The sequence below is a fragment of the Triturus cristatus genome, chromosome 1_2 (assembly GCF_964204655.1).
Source record: "Triturus cristatus chromosome 1_2, aTriCri1.1, whole genome shotgun sequence".
Taxonomy (NCBI): domain Eukaryota; kingdom Metazoa; phylum Chordata; class Amphibia; order Caudata; family Salamandridae; genus Triturus; species Triturus cristatus.
In genome coordinates, this window is record NC_140580.1 from 636,518,973 (window position 1) to 636,537,313 (window position 18,341).

Below are 18,341 nucleotides of genomic sequence, written 5' to 3' on the forward strand. Positions count from 1 at the left end.
TCAGTGTAATACTGCAAGATTTAGGTTATTAACAAACACAGGAGCATGATCATAAGAATAGAGAGTTAACATTCATTCATTAGTAATCATTTGACCAGTTTTTTAAAGGAAGTAGTGGAAGGATTGGATCTGATCTCGGATGGCAATGAGTTCCAGATTCTTAGAGTAAGACCGGTGAAAGCACGGTTGTAAAATCTTTTCTTCTTGAATCTTGAATCTTCAAGAGAAGGATGAACGTACTTCTGACGTTCCGGCTGGCGCCTGATAGCTCAAGCTTATTTGCTAGATAATACTTGGTATTGTAGTGTATGGCTTTATGAGTCAGACAAGCTATCTTGAGTCAGATTCTACCTTCAATAGATAACCAATTTAGCTGCAGAAGGTCGAGAGAAATTTGATCATATTTTCTTGAGCCCGTTATAAGTCTAGCCGATGCATTCAAGGTAGCTCTGAGTGGGGCAAAGCTAGCTTTGGGAAGTCCAGCGAAGGTCACCAGCCCATTTCCAATCTAGGGATAATCAGGGAGTGAACCGCAGGCCGTAGATCTTCGGGGGGGAGGAAAGGTTTGATTTTCTTCAGTGTGTTGAGTTGGAAATTGGCTCCCCTAGTAGTAGCACTGATGTGTGCTTGCATGTTTAGGTGTTTATCCAAGGTGATGCCTAAAGATTTAGCAGAGTCTACAACATGAGGTGTGCAGTTCAGAGCAGTTGGGTATTTAATCCAGTCAAGGGAAGGAGCCGAGTGATTAGGTGGGGCGATCAAAAGGAATTCCGTTTTGTATAGTATTTAGTAAGAGATGGTTCTGAGCTAACCATTGTTGAGTTTGGGCAAGTGCAGCATTTAAAAGTTTTTATGTCCTCTTGTGAGGAGATCTTCAGGTATAATTGCGTGTCATCCGCACACATGTGGTATTAAATGTTTGCTCGGTTCAGAATGACCGCAAGAGGTTCCATAAAGAGGTTAAAGAGAGTGGGTGAGAGTGCAGAACCTTGGGGGACTCCAATCATGACAGGGGTACTGGAAGCGAGGGCATGTTTAACTTTGATTCTTTGCGTGTGGTTATGCAGGAAGGAGGCAAACCAGTTTAGGACTGGGCCCGAGAGTCCCATCCAATGTTGAAGAAGATCAATCAGTTTATCATGTTTGATGGTATCGAATGCTGAGGACAGGTCCAGAAGGATCAGGAGACAAGGGACATTTTGGTCAAGGGCTCTCACGGCGTCATCAACAATGTGCGTTAGTGCCATTTCAGTACTGTGCCCTGATCTGAATCCTGATTGATGAGGGTCAAGGAGTTGATATTTCTCAATGTGTTTGCAGAGCTGCGAATGTATGCATTTTTCAAGCAATTTAGCTAGAGCCATACTGCTGGTAATAGACTGAAAGTTGTTTGGATCTGATAGGTCCGTACTGGGCTTTTTAGGGATGGGAGTAACTTTCCCAGCTTTTAGGCAGTCTGGAATCTTTCACTGTAAGAGGGATCCATGAATGATCCTGGATCAAAGAGGGAGAATGGCTGGGAATAAATCTTTATAGAGCTTGGCGGGTAAAGGATCACCAAAATGGTTAGAGGGTTTGATGGATGCTATGTTGTGAAGTAGCTCAGTGTGTCTGGTAGGAGGCGTTGTTTTTGAGGGAGCCTACCAAAGGCGAGTATATTGTCGTGGATTCTTCCCCCTTCCCTGATCCTGCAGGATGTTTCTTAGAAAACAAAGATAGGGTGGCAGGTAATAGCTCCAGCTCTAATTTCCATGTTTTTTGGCGAAGTAAGCTGTAAAATAATCACCACTGGGGAGCAGGGATACCAGAGTAGAGATCTGGTTAGAAGACTGAGATTATACATGTCAGGCATTTTCTGTGATTGAAGTGCTGAGGAGGCCATATCATTGAGGTTTTTATGTGGATAAGTGTTGTTTCTTATTGCATGAAACAGTGCACCTCCACTACACCTCAGACATGTACACCATATAATGTTGCCCTTCCTCACAGGCTCCAAGATGGTTGTTACGTTGTTTCTAAATGCAACGTGGCTGCCTTTTGCAAGTGTAGACAATAAAAATCCAAGATGGTTGCCCACCACTATTGGTTTTGCTTGTGTTGTACTGGCAAAGCCATTAACCAAAAAGCATTGACAAAACAGGACGTATTGGCATTGCTAATGCTTGTTTATGTTGGGATGACTAGTGACAGTTTCATGGTAAGCAGTAGAGGGAGCATTTATATGAGAGGCAAAGCGTGAGTTGCGATAGTTTCCTGGTGACGGGGCAATTTTTGAACAGGAGTGTTGTCCCACATGTGTTTTTTGCCCATTCCTTGAGAGGAGAGTGGTACGGTACAAAACAAACCCTACAAGGGAAACTCTGTGAGCAAAGAGCAGATCATGCTCTGTTACACTGCACTACAATATCTTCCATCTCTTGTTCGGTTTTGTTACCAAATGATACTTTTACAAATATAATGATAAATTGCTTGAGACAAGATTATCAGTGCTGCATCATCCAAATGTTAAGAAACGCTTTTGCATGACACGGGAACCGAAATGTTGCAAACTTGGGCCACTAACTGATATGTTCCTTACAATATATGTGTACAAATGTTTGAGCTTTTATTCCTTATTGTCTTGCCCTTTTTTGCATGTGTACTCTGATGGCTGTTACTGTTTTTTTCTTTCCTCGCTCCGCATGAATGCAATTCTAGGATCACTCTATGGATATCAATGACAGCAGGACAACATTTTCTTCTCTGACTAGCAATCCTGCAGGGACACTGGGGGACATCTTTGCAACCAATGGAGCACTTTCAGATTACATCAGCAAGCAGGAGCTCAGCCAATCACATAGCTCTTCTTTTGTTCATACTGCTTCAGTTAGAACTTCCCTGTCCTCCCAGTCAACATCCTTAGACAGTTCTCCTGTAAAAAATCACCAGCATTCTTTGACAGCATCAAATGTCTTTGTTGACCATAGTCCGAAGCGTGAACTAAGCCCTTATCTGAAAAGGCAATATAACAACCCTGCTGGCCTTTACTCGCCTGAGACATTAAGGGAAATGGCCGAGATGCATAAATTAAGTGTCAAAGGAAGGGCTTCCGAAGGCGGACTTCATGGAGGGTATGTAAAGTGACTCTACCATAAGACAGTGTTTTTGAATATACAGTGAATCTATTCAAATTAAGTTGCACTAAGAAGGGAGAAAAAAAGGAATATGAGCTGTGGCCAAAGCTGTGACATAGTTTAAGACTAAATTAAATTTGCATCTTCCTGATTAAGTTCTATGTTACTAATCATATGTTAATGACAATTAACCATATGTGACTTCTAATCTGAAACCGCGAATAAGGGGGCCCATTACAAAAGATTGTTTTCAGTGTGTGAGTGTAACTTTTGTAAATTCAGAAGTCGGTCTTATCTAAGATCTGGAATAAGTTTCGCCCATTTGGCAAAAAAACGTTTGGTGAAACTACTTGGCAAAAACATTTGGAAATCAGCCCCAATTTGTAAACTATGCCTAGGAACTATCAAAAGGGGTTGACAATCGGCGAGGTAATTGTTGCTAAAAAGGAGCAGGACAATGTTTGCTACCCTGGCATGAGTAATTGTTTTAATGCTGTGGCTGGGCTTGTGTTCCATTCGTTTGATGTGGGCGAACACTTTTCTAATGCAGCTACCTAAGCCTTGAGTGTTGGTTGTGAATATATTGCATTGATATCCTTCCACTCATGTTGGTTGCACTCAAAACTGTGTGTACAATTTGAGCTTTTCCACCACCCATCAAAAACATAATACATAGATGTCTTGTGACCATTGTGTTCAGTCTGCATTAGAAGTATGAATACAACAATGTGTTATAGTTATATATTATTCATATAGACACACGCTGTAGTATATATGTATATATAGCAGGCTCACATTATCTTGGCTGTGTCGACTGACTTGGGAAACCAGTATTATCTCCAAATACATAAGTTCCTCTTCAATGAAAGACACACTCCCAGTCAGTGCTGCAGATGATTTATTGTGTGCAAACAGCCAGCAGACCAGACACGTTTTTACTTGTATCGAGTCTTTGTCACAGTCAAGACTCGATACTAAGTCAAAATGCATCAGGTCCACTTACTATTTCTTGATAATCTCCGCACTCAGCAGTGGTAATAATAAATAATATATTATACTCTGCATATTTTTTTTTACATAATTCGCGGAATAAACATATAATCATGGATTTTATCCCAAGGCTGCTTACTCTCATTAAGACGTCATGGTTATCACTTAGACTGTAAGCAGGGTAGTGCATCAGATAATCAAAGCAAGAAATCATCTGTCCTGCTTCAACCCTTTACTTTAATAAGCAATCATTTGTGAGATTGTAACGAAGGCTAGACAATCAAACTACAGTCCTGGCCTTATTTAATTGAACTTTACAGAAAGTGCCGAACCCAAGTTTATACTGCTAATCTGCAAGTTTAATAATTTTCAATCATTCCTTGTTGCTATTTACTCTACCACTACTAGGTTTTAACTTTTTTAAAACCCTATTTTAGTTCACTTACTTAATAATAAAATCATTATTATTAACACAACACAGTTCTTGTATTTAAGTCTACATGTAGAGGTACGTATAGCAGACATTTGACTGTGAGCAGGAAAGTGCTGAAGAAAGGCAAGAGCCTGTGGGAATGATTTAAGAATGTTATGGTGAGATGGGTACAAGGCAGGTTCAATCATGTATGGTGGAAGTGGTTTGCGAAGATATTTCTCCTACTGCATGAATGAAGAAGGTGAGCCTTCTGATGTTTTTATTCTTGCGTGCCTTTCTTTCTAGACCAATATTTTATTGGGCCTGGGATGCCAGGTTTTTCGCCCAGATAAACAGGGTAGTTATTTCTGAAGGCATTGCATATGATGAAGCTGGGTTTGAAGATGAAGTGGGAGAGCCAGTTAAATTCCTGAAGTCTTGGGTTGATTTACTCGAATTTACCAAGCCTTGGAAAATATAAATCGTAGCATGAAGGAAGCTTTTTTAGTGGTGCCAGTGTGGATTTGAGAAGGCTGTTGAGCAGAGTCATCCCTTTTGTCCAGGTGGGAGAGTGCTAAAGCTTGCACTGTTGTTCTTGTGCCTTGCGGTCTTGGTTTTCTAGGTATGTTAAAGTAGAGGTCTGTGTAATGTTGTGCAACAAAGCTGGAATTCGATTTGAATACGATAGTAGTCACAGCTAGACTTAAGCCAATCCTCTATTGGGTAAGGATTTGGCCAACACAAGAAGTGGACCCATATAGGCTTGGACTAAGGGAAATTGTAAGCATATCGAGAGCAATGCCTTTGCCCCCATGGTTAAAATACATCGAGCAAACTCTAACTGGATTGGGCTTGAATTATCTATTTCTTTCTTCGCCAAGTTGGTTTGGACTGCTTTCTGGTCGGAAGAAGAAAATAAATGTACCCAATCACCAAACCTGGGCACATTATAAAATAGATTCCTAGAGTTCAAGCCAGCCCCATGGTTTGAGCCTTTTCTTGATGAAACAGATCCTCCCTTCACAATGTCCTTATATTTAAGTTTAGGCTTGGAACTCTACCACTTGCTTCGGTCACCTGCAACTGGAAGGGGTCGAACGCTGGTAGTTATGTCTGTGAAGTCTGTAGGAGTTCAGAGGACACTGATGCCCTCCTTCTTTTCTTGCCCTTTTTATTCCAGGCAGTGTAAACGATGGATAGTGCCCCTTTGTTAAAATCTGGGTATTCAGCAGTATAATATGTAGGTCAGATACATTATCATTTATTGTTTTTCCTGTTGCAAAATACTTAGAATGTACTTGGCCTGTTCAGTCTAAAATCATGTCTGATTTGGCCACATCTTAGTACTCTTGTTGTAACATTCTGATCGCTGGGTCCCATGGGATATATAGACGAGACCCTAAGAGAGAACAGCTAAACTATACATATGTGGCATGAGGTATTATTTTAAAATTGTACTCCAATTATACACTTTATACAATATGTATGATATTTTAACCTTTTAGGGAATTTTAAGGAAGAGTGGAAATTGTTTTTATATGACTGATTTTTATTGTGATTAATTATGTTGATTTTAAGGTCCTTGACTGAAATAAATTGCTTGATTGGATTGGATTTGAATTCTGGTTTGTAGAGCAAGGAGGATATCACCTCTCCATTGCAATACAGAAACTACTCGTTGTGCAAAGGGAGGAAATCTTGTTTGACAGTTGTACTGTACTTTAAAACTTTAAATAGCATTTTGCTTATACTAGTGCATGAAAATATGAGAGCATAATCCCTTGGAGCAGTGGTTCCCAAACTTTTTAGAGCGCAACCTAATTTTTAGAACAACAACTGTCACCACACACTTAGCTTTAATGGACATGTGGTGGTTTTTTTTATGTAACTAAAACATTGTGTGATAGAGCACTGCCATTTACAGGAAGCACATTTTGCAATGAAATGGCCACTAAATTTGCACAGAGATAAATGTTTACTAATAAAACTATATTGTACATAAATGATTATGTGCGGAAGTTGGGTTTCAGTGAATATTTATCATTTGTCCACAACCGAGTAAAGTGTCTTGATTTGTTTTGAGCCTATCAAATCTTTGTTGCCATCACACTTCAGAATTACAAAAAATGGGTTCCATTTTTAATTTCCTAACTGCTGAATGCATGCAGTTCCTTTACAGGTATTTACATTTTGCTGTTTGTTACAAAAAATGGCATCCTACAGCCCTTCTTTTCACACATCATAGTACCCCAGCAGGATTGTCACATAATTAATTTTACTTTTCTTTCCTTTCTGACTGCAAAATAAGAGGAGTTTGTAAAAACCAGTCCCCATATTAAAAAACACAGCAATTTGTCGGAAAACATAGCCTGACATTTGACCTCTGTCTTGAAGCACAGCAAATGGGTCAAGAAAAATACATAATTTAAGGCATCTTTATTTATTGCTTGGACTTTTCTTTCTTACCAAAAGTCAGCTCAGGATACACCAGTGGATCGCAACTCACAGTTTGGGAAACTCAGCCTTAGAGCATAGTAGAAGGTTATGAAAAAGGTAGCTATCAATCAAAATTACAATGAAAGAAAAGCAGGATAGTCTAAAATATACCTATTCTCTTGGGTTATGAATTAAAATAATATGCCAAACCTTGATTGGGGTGTAAATTGATTATGTAAGTATATTTCTTAAATTTGGGATAATTTTAACAAGATACTTATTCTATTTATTTTCCATACAAGGATGCTAAAAACAAACTGAGAGTCTGAGTGCTCGATAGTAAGAGTTATTGAATTTACATTATTTGGAAGATTAATCATTGAAGTTGGAACATTTTACCACAAGATTAGGGGGTAAAAAGCTGTGCTGCTGCCAAAGGGATTGCGTGTCATCACCTGACGTCTGTAGGCATTGTGTGATGAAGAGCACCACTCAGAATGAAGAGCAGCACTCAGAATAGATGTGCAAAAGGGCATGATCTACTTTGGTGGTGTTCACAACAGTTCAGCTTGTTTAGCCAAACTGTGGCCACAATTCAGAAATTTGCATTTTGTCGAATATATTTTAATTTGCAAAGAGGATGCTGGATAGTCAAAATTGGTGTTTGTCAAATTCTGATTAAAATTAATTAAACAAAGTGCATCCTTTTAATCTTGCAAACTGCCATCTGAATGAGAGTTTTATGATGAGATGACATGTTAATCGGGTTTGGAATCCTAATAAAACATATTTGGTTCATGTTTGGCTTTGGAGCAATGCCTGAACAATTGTTGGGTTTTAGGGAAATTCTAAAATCAACTCGTCCTTTGCCACAGTTTGTGCAGGTGGGAATGGCTTTAGAGCCCAAATTGAATATTTCTATATTAAGGGTAACTGTAAAGTATGACAGCATTAATCCAATGACTTGCTGTGATATCTCACTGGTTTGGCTTATTACCACCAGTTGCTTTATTAAACCGCAGTTGAAGTTATTCAGCTCCTTTTATCACTCTGATCAGCAGGAGCAAAAAGATTAATTTCTGCAGCAGATTATTTTACACCTTTACATGTTTCCATATTGTTACTCATGTGGCTTTGTCCTCTTATCTTCCGGTAAGCAGTTTGCACCTTCAGTGTTTTGTAGCAAGTAAGGAACTCAGCCGATTAAAATAGTCTCGGTTAGATCAGGACGGCGGCTCTTTGCAGTTGTGTGAAGTGTCCTCGTCAATATATTGGGGGCAAGGGATATCAGCATTTACAAAATTAATAACAAAGCTTTTTGCTTGCTCTTTAAAACAGATTCTGCACTCGGATGCCCAATAAGAGTTTGTTGCACTTTTCAAGAAACAATTAATGATGATGATGATGTTGGGAGAGCAATTACAAAAGAACATTTCTATTGGATGATCTGCACTGCCTGATTTTTTTTCAATACTTATTTTGTTTTAGACATCCTTTTGTGTTTTCTCATTTGTGTAGATGACCAGATTAAAGAGGAGTGTCAACCATGGTTAATGCCCCAAGGCCTTCAGCTCCTCACTGTCTGTGTTTTCTCTGTTCTTTCTCTAGGTCATAGCGAATACGCCAGCAACGTTAGTATTCACTGCATTGTGCAATGCCATGTGCTCTGATATCTTGTTGTGTGCAAGCATGTACCCTGGAATCTGGTTAAAAGAATGTTTAGTTTAATGCAGTACTCTCGCTGTTACTGACAATGCCACTTACACATACTTCAAATGACAGCCATATTTTGGTATCTAGCACTGCTACTGGTGTAAATTTATATTAGATTTTATTTTTATTTTAAGCTGCCTCCAAAGGAACTGCCTTTACAGTATAGACTTTTAAGGATGTTGATTCACTCCCATGCCTCTGGTAGTGGAAGTAGCATCCTTTGACTCACAGGGCTGACTACTTATACCAAACATAACATTTCAAACGTCTGGTGGGGGCCTGAAAAAGGACAATTATGTAAATCTCCAGAATGGTACACGAAATGGCTCATGGAGCTCCATTTCCTTCTGCTTCTGTTATTGCTTTTATGATATGTGAGATCAGAGGGCCACGTGTATGAAAAGGCAAAACAGGGTGATTAATGCTTTCCCTCGCAACACTTATTTGACATCCATACATTTGTTAAATTATTCTGAACATATGATCTTAAGCTATATTAAATGAGATCATCATTTTGAAAAAACTTTGACAAAACATGAATTTCTACGTATTCTAGTACCCTTCTTCAGCTCTCGAAGCTGCCTTCTAGTTACATCATATTTTGATTTGCATACACTGTATTTGCCTTTCACACAGTTCTCTATCGAGCATTTTAGTTGAGTCCATCCATTCTAATGTTAGTCCCTTTTTTCCAGTTTCTCGTACTAGTTCAGTCCTTCCTTCTATTCTACTTAAGATCTAGGGACCAGAGCCAGGTGTTGCCCATTCTATAAAATCTCCTAAACAGGGAGATGTGTGTATGTCAGCCTAAAGAAAAACATCTTTTGATAGCAAATGGGTATTTACCTTTAAGAGCTAAAATTCTCTACTTTAATCATAGAGACACAGTCGTAGAATAACATTCTTTCCATTTGAAGCAGGTACTTGTGACATCTCATTCCAATACATTGCATGTGTCCAGTGGTGCAAAGCTGAGCTCCACCAGCTGTACAGAGTGGCAAAATGGAAAGGGAAGGGAAAGAAGCCTCACCATGGCTGTTTTAAAAACTTTTATTTATGCCGAGAATGATCTAGAAACCAAGTCTAGTGATTGAAAAATGTCAAGTTGCCACATTGTGGATCAGCATGAATATTGCTTGTATAATTTTGATTAGTGAATAATAGATGAATTTCTACCTATCACAAATCATTTTAATTTTTCTCTAAACCAATTGGTATATTAAACAGACATTTTTGTTTTGTTTTAAAAGTCCTTGGTTAAAAATAAAACATCTTTGGGTTGGAGGGGTATGTTTAACCCCTTCTGTGCCACACCCTTTCCCCCTCCTGTGCCGGGCGTTACATTAGTGGGCGGGTTTCATGATGAGATAGTCTCGTCATGGGCACAGCGCGACCGTGCTCCATGACGAGACTATCTCGTCATGGGCACAGAAGAGGTTAACAGATGCAACAAGGAGTTTGGTCTGCCTGTTTTGTTTCTGGTAAAGTGTAATGATTATTGTTAAATAAGGGGGCTAAACTTGAACATGCTCCTCATCAACTTAATATTGAATTCTGACTCTCAGGGCTAGTTACAATCCACCAGTTCAAGAAAGAAATCTTAACTTTTTAATTTTATAGGGTAACTAAAAGTCAGCCATTTAACACATAAACACACTTGATCCTAGATGCTAAGGTATGCCCCACTGACTTTATTCTAGTAGCAGTAGGGAATCAACCAACAGATGCAAATATGCTGTCTGGAAGGAAGGCAATGTTTGCTTGGTGAAATAAACATAAAGAGGGAGTGCAATATAGAGAAAGGTATTTAATAAGTAAATACCAGATAGAATCTGACTGTCCTACTGTGGTAATGATTGTGAGTTGAGTAGGGTCCTTGACTTTGGGTCATGACCCTTGATCTTTCAGGTGATTAAGCCACTACTTGAGGAAATTATGCGTAGAAGACAGGTGAATGTTAAATGGGGCAACATTATCATTCTGTTGCAACATTGAAGAATCTTTTTTTAGCATGGAAAAATATGTAGTTATAGTTAGGATTGTGTTCCCATAGGAACAGCATTTTTTGTTATGCTAATGACTTTGGCGCCGTTTGACGAATCTTCATGAAACTTTCCAAAAAAGTGCTACTTTTTGACTACTTTGTGCATGGAAAGTTTCAGGGAGAGCCGTCAAGAAGGGGTACAAGAAAAAAGGTGGGGTCCCAAAATACATTTCCCCCATTCATTTTTCCATAAGAATTTTAGACACAGCTACAGCCCGAACCTCTGAACGTATTTACACCATATTTGGCAGAAAGTTCAATCTTGGTCCAGAAAGAGTGCTTTTTGTAATTTGGTGTAAATCAGTTCAGTACTTTTTGAGCAGTTATTGCTCAAAAGCTTTGTATATCTATTGACGCTTAGCCTCCGCGGATCCGGCAGATCTCCTGCTGGGATCTGATTGGCTGCCACCACCTCTACCAGTAAGTGGTGGCAGCCATCTTAGGACTCAGTCCTTTGTCCTAAAAAAAGTAAACAAAAGACATAAGGGGGCAGGGTATGGATACCCTGACTTCATAAACCTGGTGGTGGGGTCCCCGAAAGGCAGCAAATTTCGCAGAGGATTGTGCCCTAAGGTAAATATATCTCGCCCCCTCGCCAGGCACTGCTAATTACCCCAAATATTACAACACCGATGACATCTTTTATCACATCATTTATAATATCACTGCACTTAATGCAATAAATTATTGTTGAGAAAACTGTGCATGGCAGAGGCGGAAGTTATAGTTACCTTAGATAATTATAACTGGTGAATTTCTGTAATTTTTAGAGTGTAAAATGTTATGCTGTTACTGAACATTTCACCCAAACTATAAAGTAACATTAAAGTTTATTTATTTCAGTGAAAGCTTGGCTTGCTTTCCACCGACAAAAGGAGCCAACTTCAAATGCAATATATATATATATATATATATATATATATATATATATATATATATATATATATATATATATATATATATATATATACACACATCATTCTTTCCTTTCTAACCTGGTTAGGAGAATATAGTATTATAGTATTTCATGGTAGACTAATTATTGTTTTTAGTAAACTATATGGTGGTAAACTCCTTTGCTAACTGACCAATAGGGCTGTATTCATGTCATGTTGCCCCTTTGTTTAACTCAGGCAGTTTTAGAAGCCTGCCTAAAGAAAATATAGTTAAGAAAGAGGTTGACAACAGTGTAGTGTGCTGTTTTCCATAGCAGACTACTCACATCCCTCCTACTTCTATTTTCGCAGAAGGATCATACCTTTTATGAGTGTAAAGAGTGATTGCATGCATGCCTCTGCTTGTTTTTTGTTTCCAGTGTGCTGCACGAGACTGGTGGTGTTTATTGTTTTTCTATCACTACTTTACTGATTTCCCCCAAGACACTACATTTTTCACTGGCATGTGTTGAAAACTAAAGAACAGCTTACGTCACGCTACCAGAGCCCCCAGAACACAGAACCAGACTATGTAGACTATGTAGCCATGTAGATAACCAATTTGGTGGAGTGTAAAGTAGGTTGAAAGCAGTAGGTATTTATGGGCGATTACCAAACACCATGGACATGTTGCAATTCATAAGGAAGCCTAAATGCTTCATCATAATATTGTTTCCAGGAGTGTACATACATGCTGCATGTATGCACACAGTACTAATGCTGATATTTCACGTAGATTATTGTCAGCATGACTTATATGTATGCTAAATGACATTGAATCATGCCTCAATAGAGGTCACTAAAGTTTGTATATCATTACTTGTAGTCTGAATAAATGATACTGAAGGCCTGATTCACTAAGGTGAATTCAGTGGTAAAAGTAGGTTTATGACTGAATTTAACTATTTTTAGCTTGCCGAGATTCTGAGTTGGGATACGTTGTGGATGTAAGGATATCTCAGCCACACTGATAAATCATACTCAAGGGCTGAGAAATGTACGTTCTAAGGCATGGTTTGCCTTGAACATTTAGGACGCCTACTTATATATATATATCAATTGGCATTCGCAAACTTCCGTCCACCGCTTTCCCTCCTTGGAAATGATTGGTGGACTTACTCCTCTGCCCAAATCGGAAGGGCACCGGATCGCCCCCAGATTGGATGGAGGTGTAAGGAAAGGGCTTTTTATTTTGGGAGAAATGGGTTCTCTGAGGAGTCAAAAAAACATGTGCTTTTGTACAAATGCTCAATTTCTCCTCTTCAACCTTCTCTACCATGGAGAACTCCTCGGGATTGGAATAGGACCCCAGGGAAAAGTAACCTGACATTTTAAAAAGTTTGCCAGTAAACCTGTACATGGCACAGATTATCAAGAGTGCTATTCAGTATAATTGTGAATACCAAAAAGTAGTACAACTGCACATAAATGTAAATGTACAGGTGCAGCTTTACTACCATTTTCGTAAATTGGGCCCTTTGTTTCTAACTGGCTAAACTAAATAGTATCTCAATGATTGAAACTGGGCGGTGTCGCTCCTTTGTCACTGAATAGTGCCTCCATAAATAGCACTGCTCAGCATATGAATGGCGTTAATTCATGTCTCTCATAAAGGCGCCAAGCCTCCTCTCAATAAATTGTTTTGAACCACTTACCAAATGCATTAGTGTCAGTGCCCAAGTCATTAGTAGTCCTAATTAGTGTACTCCAACCACACAATTCTGTTCTACGCAATAATATTTCGAAATTCGTATATAAGAGGCGATTTATTTTTAATATGGGTATATTGTAGTTCAAGCAGCTCCATCATATAGAGATACATCTATATAAAAGCCCAATGGTTTCTATACAGAAAGGGTTGCCCTGTACAGTGAAATGCATTCGAATTCCAAAGGAGAAATAGATGAAACCACTTAAAAATAGATCATTACATTCTTTAAGGTGATAGGATAGCCTTCATCAGTACCATCCGCTGTGTTTTGGCCAATGCACCTGCATGTTTGTTTTGCAGTGAATTTTGATGGGAATTGCCTGAGCTGTGATGTGTTTGTTGCACAGTTATCCACTGTTTATTCCATTTAGTTGTCACCTCTGTGTCCTTTCTTCTCTCCTGCACCCTTCCTCGTAACCTCACTTCACCTCATGCCAGCAATGAGTACGTGGAGCGTTTCAATGCCAGTGTACTGAAAGATTCTGCCACTTCTACCCACAAACCCATCGAGGTAAAAGGCCCCGGCGGAAAGGCCACTATCATTCACGCTCAGTATAACACACCCATCAGCATGTACTCTCAGGATGCTATCATGGACGCCATTGCTGGCCAGGCCCAGGCCAGGGGCAGTGACATGTCCAGGTAAGACTTCGTTATCTGTATACCTTGGTCCCTGCATGATCATTCACATTTAATTAATGGTTATTACGGTTACATTCCTAAGGCAGTTAGAGATAGATGGTATGTTTATAAATCCTATGTATTAACATGCATAGAAAGCCCTAGAATCTGCCCACCGCTGCCTGTCACTGCATTGAAGTATACCAGATTCCCTTCCCATTGTAATAAATTCATTAGTTCCTTCTCACTGAATGGAAGTGTAATTTATTAATTTAAAAATTTATTTTTACACTTTTTGAGGTTAGTTAGCCTATATTACTGCATTTCGTAGGTTCCGCTCTCTCATAGATGTTTCTTTTGGCACATCTTGAAAAGTGCCTTGTTATTTCCCTTTAGCTTGAGGATTCTTCACCTACCATCTGTTGTCCATGAACTTCTTTTAGCAGTGCGTAGGATGCGTAGCTGCAAATATAAACTGGTGAACCAGCTTCTAAAGAAGTATGAAGGTTTCCATTCTTTTTCTAAAAAGCCTGTGAATACAGGACCAAGTTTACTGACTCTGCCCCAGGCCTACCATCTTTTTTATACACACCACTTGTTTGTAAAGCACAAGTTCTCCTAAAATAATCACAGTGTTAAGCAGCAGATCCTAGTGTGATAAATGAAAGGAAAATTCCTTCTCTGGAACAAAGATACCAGGGCACATCTCAAAAACTGGGGGCTTTGAATTTGCTGAAATTCTAACAGGGTCAAATTCAGTGCTGTGGTGTAGGAAAAGATTCCCTCTGGGGGCATGCGTGATGTGTGGTGCATTACGATCGAAACCCTAGTGTCATTTGTAGGTTGACAGGGGTCTATTTTGTCTTTTAGACATTTAATGAAATGTATTTCATGTGTACCATCCATTGTGATTTAATGCAGACTGTTAATACAAATAGCAGGTATAACTAATGCCATGATTACTACCTTGAAAGCCAATCGGAATAAGTTTTTAATACATATGCCACTTCCTTGTAGTTGAAACACAGTTTACCACCTCTAGAAAGGATTGTACCGTTTCCCTTTAAAAAAGTTGTCATGTTGTCCCAAGAAAATGTGTGGACACTATCTTCAGGAAAGGATTAAAACAAGAATGTCCATCAAAATGAAAGAAGACTAGGACAGTATAGATGCATACAAATCTCTTTCTAGTTCATAAAGTCAAAGAATAAAAATGTAATTGAAATACTTCTGTAGGACTCTAATAGCTGTATTAATTTAATTAGACTTGTGGTGTCGTGTTTATGCTTTATAGGAAATTGTTTTTTTCCCCCAGATATATCTGGGGCAATGGGTTCTGAAGTGTTTCTGTAATAGAACATGGGTTCCATTTTTGCAGCCTAATGATACATGAGACTGATTTTCATGTGGTTGGCATAAGCAGACAATGTTTGACCACTTCCTGAACAACCTGAAATCTTAACCCCTAATAGATATGAAGCCCTCACGAATCTGCCTTCCTAGTCTGTACTGCCACTTATATATTCTTACCTAGCGCAGTGGGATCTCAGTACCTTTATACGTTCTACTCTATTATGGGATTAGTTCTTGACATTTGTGATTTAAAGAGATTTGTTTTTATGTATTTATTGAGGGTTGTTATAGAGGGCAGACATTACTCCCATGAGTGTCAGAGTGCTTTACAGATAACAGAGTTTACATAACAGACGTTTGTTACATATACAGAAGCATATGTCATAGTCCTATCTACAGAATACATTAGTGTGGCTGAGAATGCGGGTCAAAAACAATTATAGTTCAAGAAGTTCAAAACAAAACCATTAGGAACAAAGAAGTTCTTCATGTTGTAGTGTAGGCAAGAGGAGGATCTGTGCAATCGGGTCCATGATACAGATGGATGGGCTTACATGTGAATCAGCCCAGTGTACTTGTGAGACCATGAGGTTGGTGAGTCTCCCTGTGGAGGCATGGCCATTTTATGTTCGAAGGATCATGACAGTAGCATCACCCTCAATCACTTGGATATAGGATAAAATTGTAATCCTGTCCACACTCGTTCAGCTGCTAGGTAATAATTAATATGAGGGTGGTCCATTTCTTATTTGTTTGGATTTACTGTTAGAATGAGCTAATAGGAGAAAGTAATGGGAGGAAGGATTGATGGAAGAGTAGAGAAGAGATGCAAGATGTTTGTTCTCCTGAGAGACAATTACCCAAATAATAGTTTACACTGTCCTTAATTTAATTGCTAAAATGGTGAAAAGTTGCAGAGCGTTCCAAACTTTCATTACCAGCTATGCCTTATCCTGCACTGTGTTGGTGTCTTTATTGTTGCTTGCATTGTGTTGTATGCCATTCCATGTTGTTCGTCCCCAAACTTCACTAGAATAAAAACAATGCATTAACTCTTTTCTACAAATGAATACACTGGATCAGCCTCTTCATTGTAGTATTTTAGGCTAATTTATGATTTGTTTAATAATCAAGTTTACATTTAAATTATTATATTCAATAAGCTTCTAGCAGTTTATCCACTTTGGAAGTAGTCCTCAAAGTAATGTAAAAAGTAATGAACTCTGTATAAAATATAACATTTAGAAAAAGGGAGTTGGTTCTGGCTAGAGTGAAAAGTTTATTTTTCCTTTAGTTTGTTGAAGTATGGGAGTACCTGCTGGGCAGCTTCGACCACCCTTCTTGATGTGTTAGTTGGAAGTGCTCTAGAGTTTGAGTTTTGTCTCCATCTGCCTAGCAAATAGTTTGCTTGTGATCTTGGTTATGCTTATTATACTTTTTATCAGCATGCGCGTTCAGATGGCATTTGTGGTTGTATTGTCAAGAATCGGGCCCAGTCTAAGGTATTTTATTCCTATTTCCAGGCTGATAGCAAATTTGTGATTCATATCAAAACGTTCTCTCCAGGCCATTTCTATCAGATTTCTCCTAGAGTTTAATAAAAATATATTTTACTTAGGAGTCCTTTCAGATTGAGCCTTTATTGGGCATTAGTGTTTGTGTACAGACTTTTAATCAGGGACAGTAGTGCTGGATCCATTCTCCTGTTAAACAGTTTTCCAAGAGTCTGTGCCTTAGTACCAGGTGAAAGGCTGATGTGAAGTGTAGGTATGCTACACAGGATGGCATCTTTTAGACAGTTCTGGATTTATGGATTATGTAGAGAAACTGTATACTTGATCTATGGAGACCAGACATTTTCTGAATGCCCCTTGTATCCAATTTAGGATGCAATATTTAAGGCCTCCGAATGCCATCTTGGAGAGGATTTTGTAGACAGTTTCTGTGAGGCTGATGGGCCTGTAGGATTTTGGGTCGCTCTTTGTACCTTTTATATATAGAGTGATGATTATGCGCGTTGGAGGCAGGTATTTGACATGCACATTTCTATGTAGGTTGCCTCAAAGTTTTTGGACCATGATTCTTGGCAGTTTTTGAATATTATTTTTGTCCTGGTGCTTTTGTCTTCTACAGGACCTTGATTTCTTCCAATATTTTATTGTCCTTAAATGGGTCTTCATATAGTGTTTAAATGTATTTTCCAGGTCTGGGCTGTTTGTTTAATGAGAAGGTTCAGGAATACCGTTTCCATCTGGCAGGTACAAATGGTTGATGGTCCAAAAGACTGCTTTAACGTGGTTTGTCTACGCATCTTCTGTGATATTTGCTACTAGAGTATTTCTTTTGGTGCTGAGCCCTTCCCTGATTGTTCTCCAGATGGTCTGTAGATCTTTCTGCAATGTTGCTTTTTCTAAGTCAAGCCACTCATTGCAGAACACTTCCCCCTTTTTGGATGAATCTTTATAGCTGTTTCTCACACTCCTGATTTCTTTCGGAACAGTCTGGGATCGGACATGTGTTTTCAGGTGTTCTTTGAGGGTTTTACAGTAGTCGTTGAACCACACTGTGTTTACAATTCTTTCCTGAATCGGCTAATATATGGCGAAGTCTATTGATTTTAAAGAAAGTAGTGAGGTCACTGTTTTCGGTATCTAGTTATCTACTCATTTTGATGGCCAATTTTCACTATCAGATTTGAAAGGGTTTTCAACGTTTCTGTGTCATTTTGCTGTTCTTTGGTTTTAATTCTAGGGTAGGTTTACATTTCACACCTAAATGTCAGCAGACTTCCAACAGACTCTTTGGCTCATGGGTCTCTCTGAAATTGTTGGATATGTTGTCTTTGATAGTTTAGTTTGTATGTTTTATAGCATTTCATAGGCCCCCCTCTTTAAAAGATGTTTCTTGTGGCACAGCTTTAAAAGTGCCTTGTTATTTCCATTTAATTTGAGGGTCCTTCACCTAAAATCTGTGGTGCATGAAGAGTTAGCAGTGCAAAAGGATGCATAGCTGC

The 18,341-nt window shown here is 38.8% G+C and overlaps 1 protein-coding gene across 24 annotated transcripts in view; it reads left to right on the top strand.

The window, feature by feature from the left end:
- The window catches only part of LDB3 (LIM domain binding 3), a 530,539-nt gene that overhangs the window by 303,768 nt on the left and 208,430 nt on the right, over positions 1-18,341 (top strand). For 16 of the 24 annotated variants that reach the window (XM_085607410.1, XM_085607474.1, XM_085607519.1 and 13 more), the window contains exons 5-6: positions 8,560-8,582; positions 13,793-13,996. In XM_085607410.1, the coding sequence (XP_085463536.1) occupies positions 8,560-8,582; positions 13,793-13,996 (227 nt within the window). Of the gene's footprint in view, positions 1-2,697; positions 3,111-8,559; positions 8,583-13,792; positions 13,997-18,341 lie in introns of all 24 variants that reach the window. The other 8 variants (XM_085607354.1, XM_085607345.1, XM_085607371.1 and 5 more) reach the window with 1 other exon arrangement.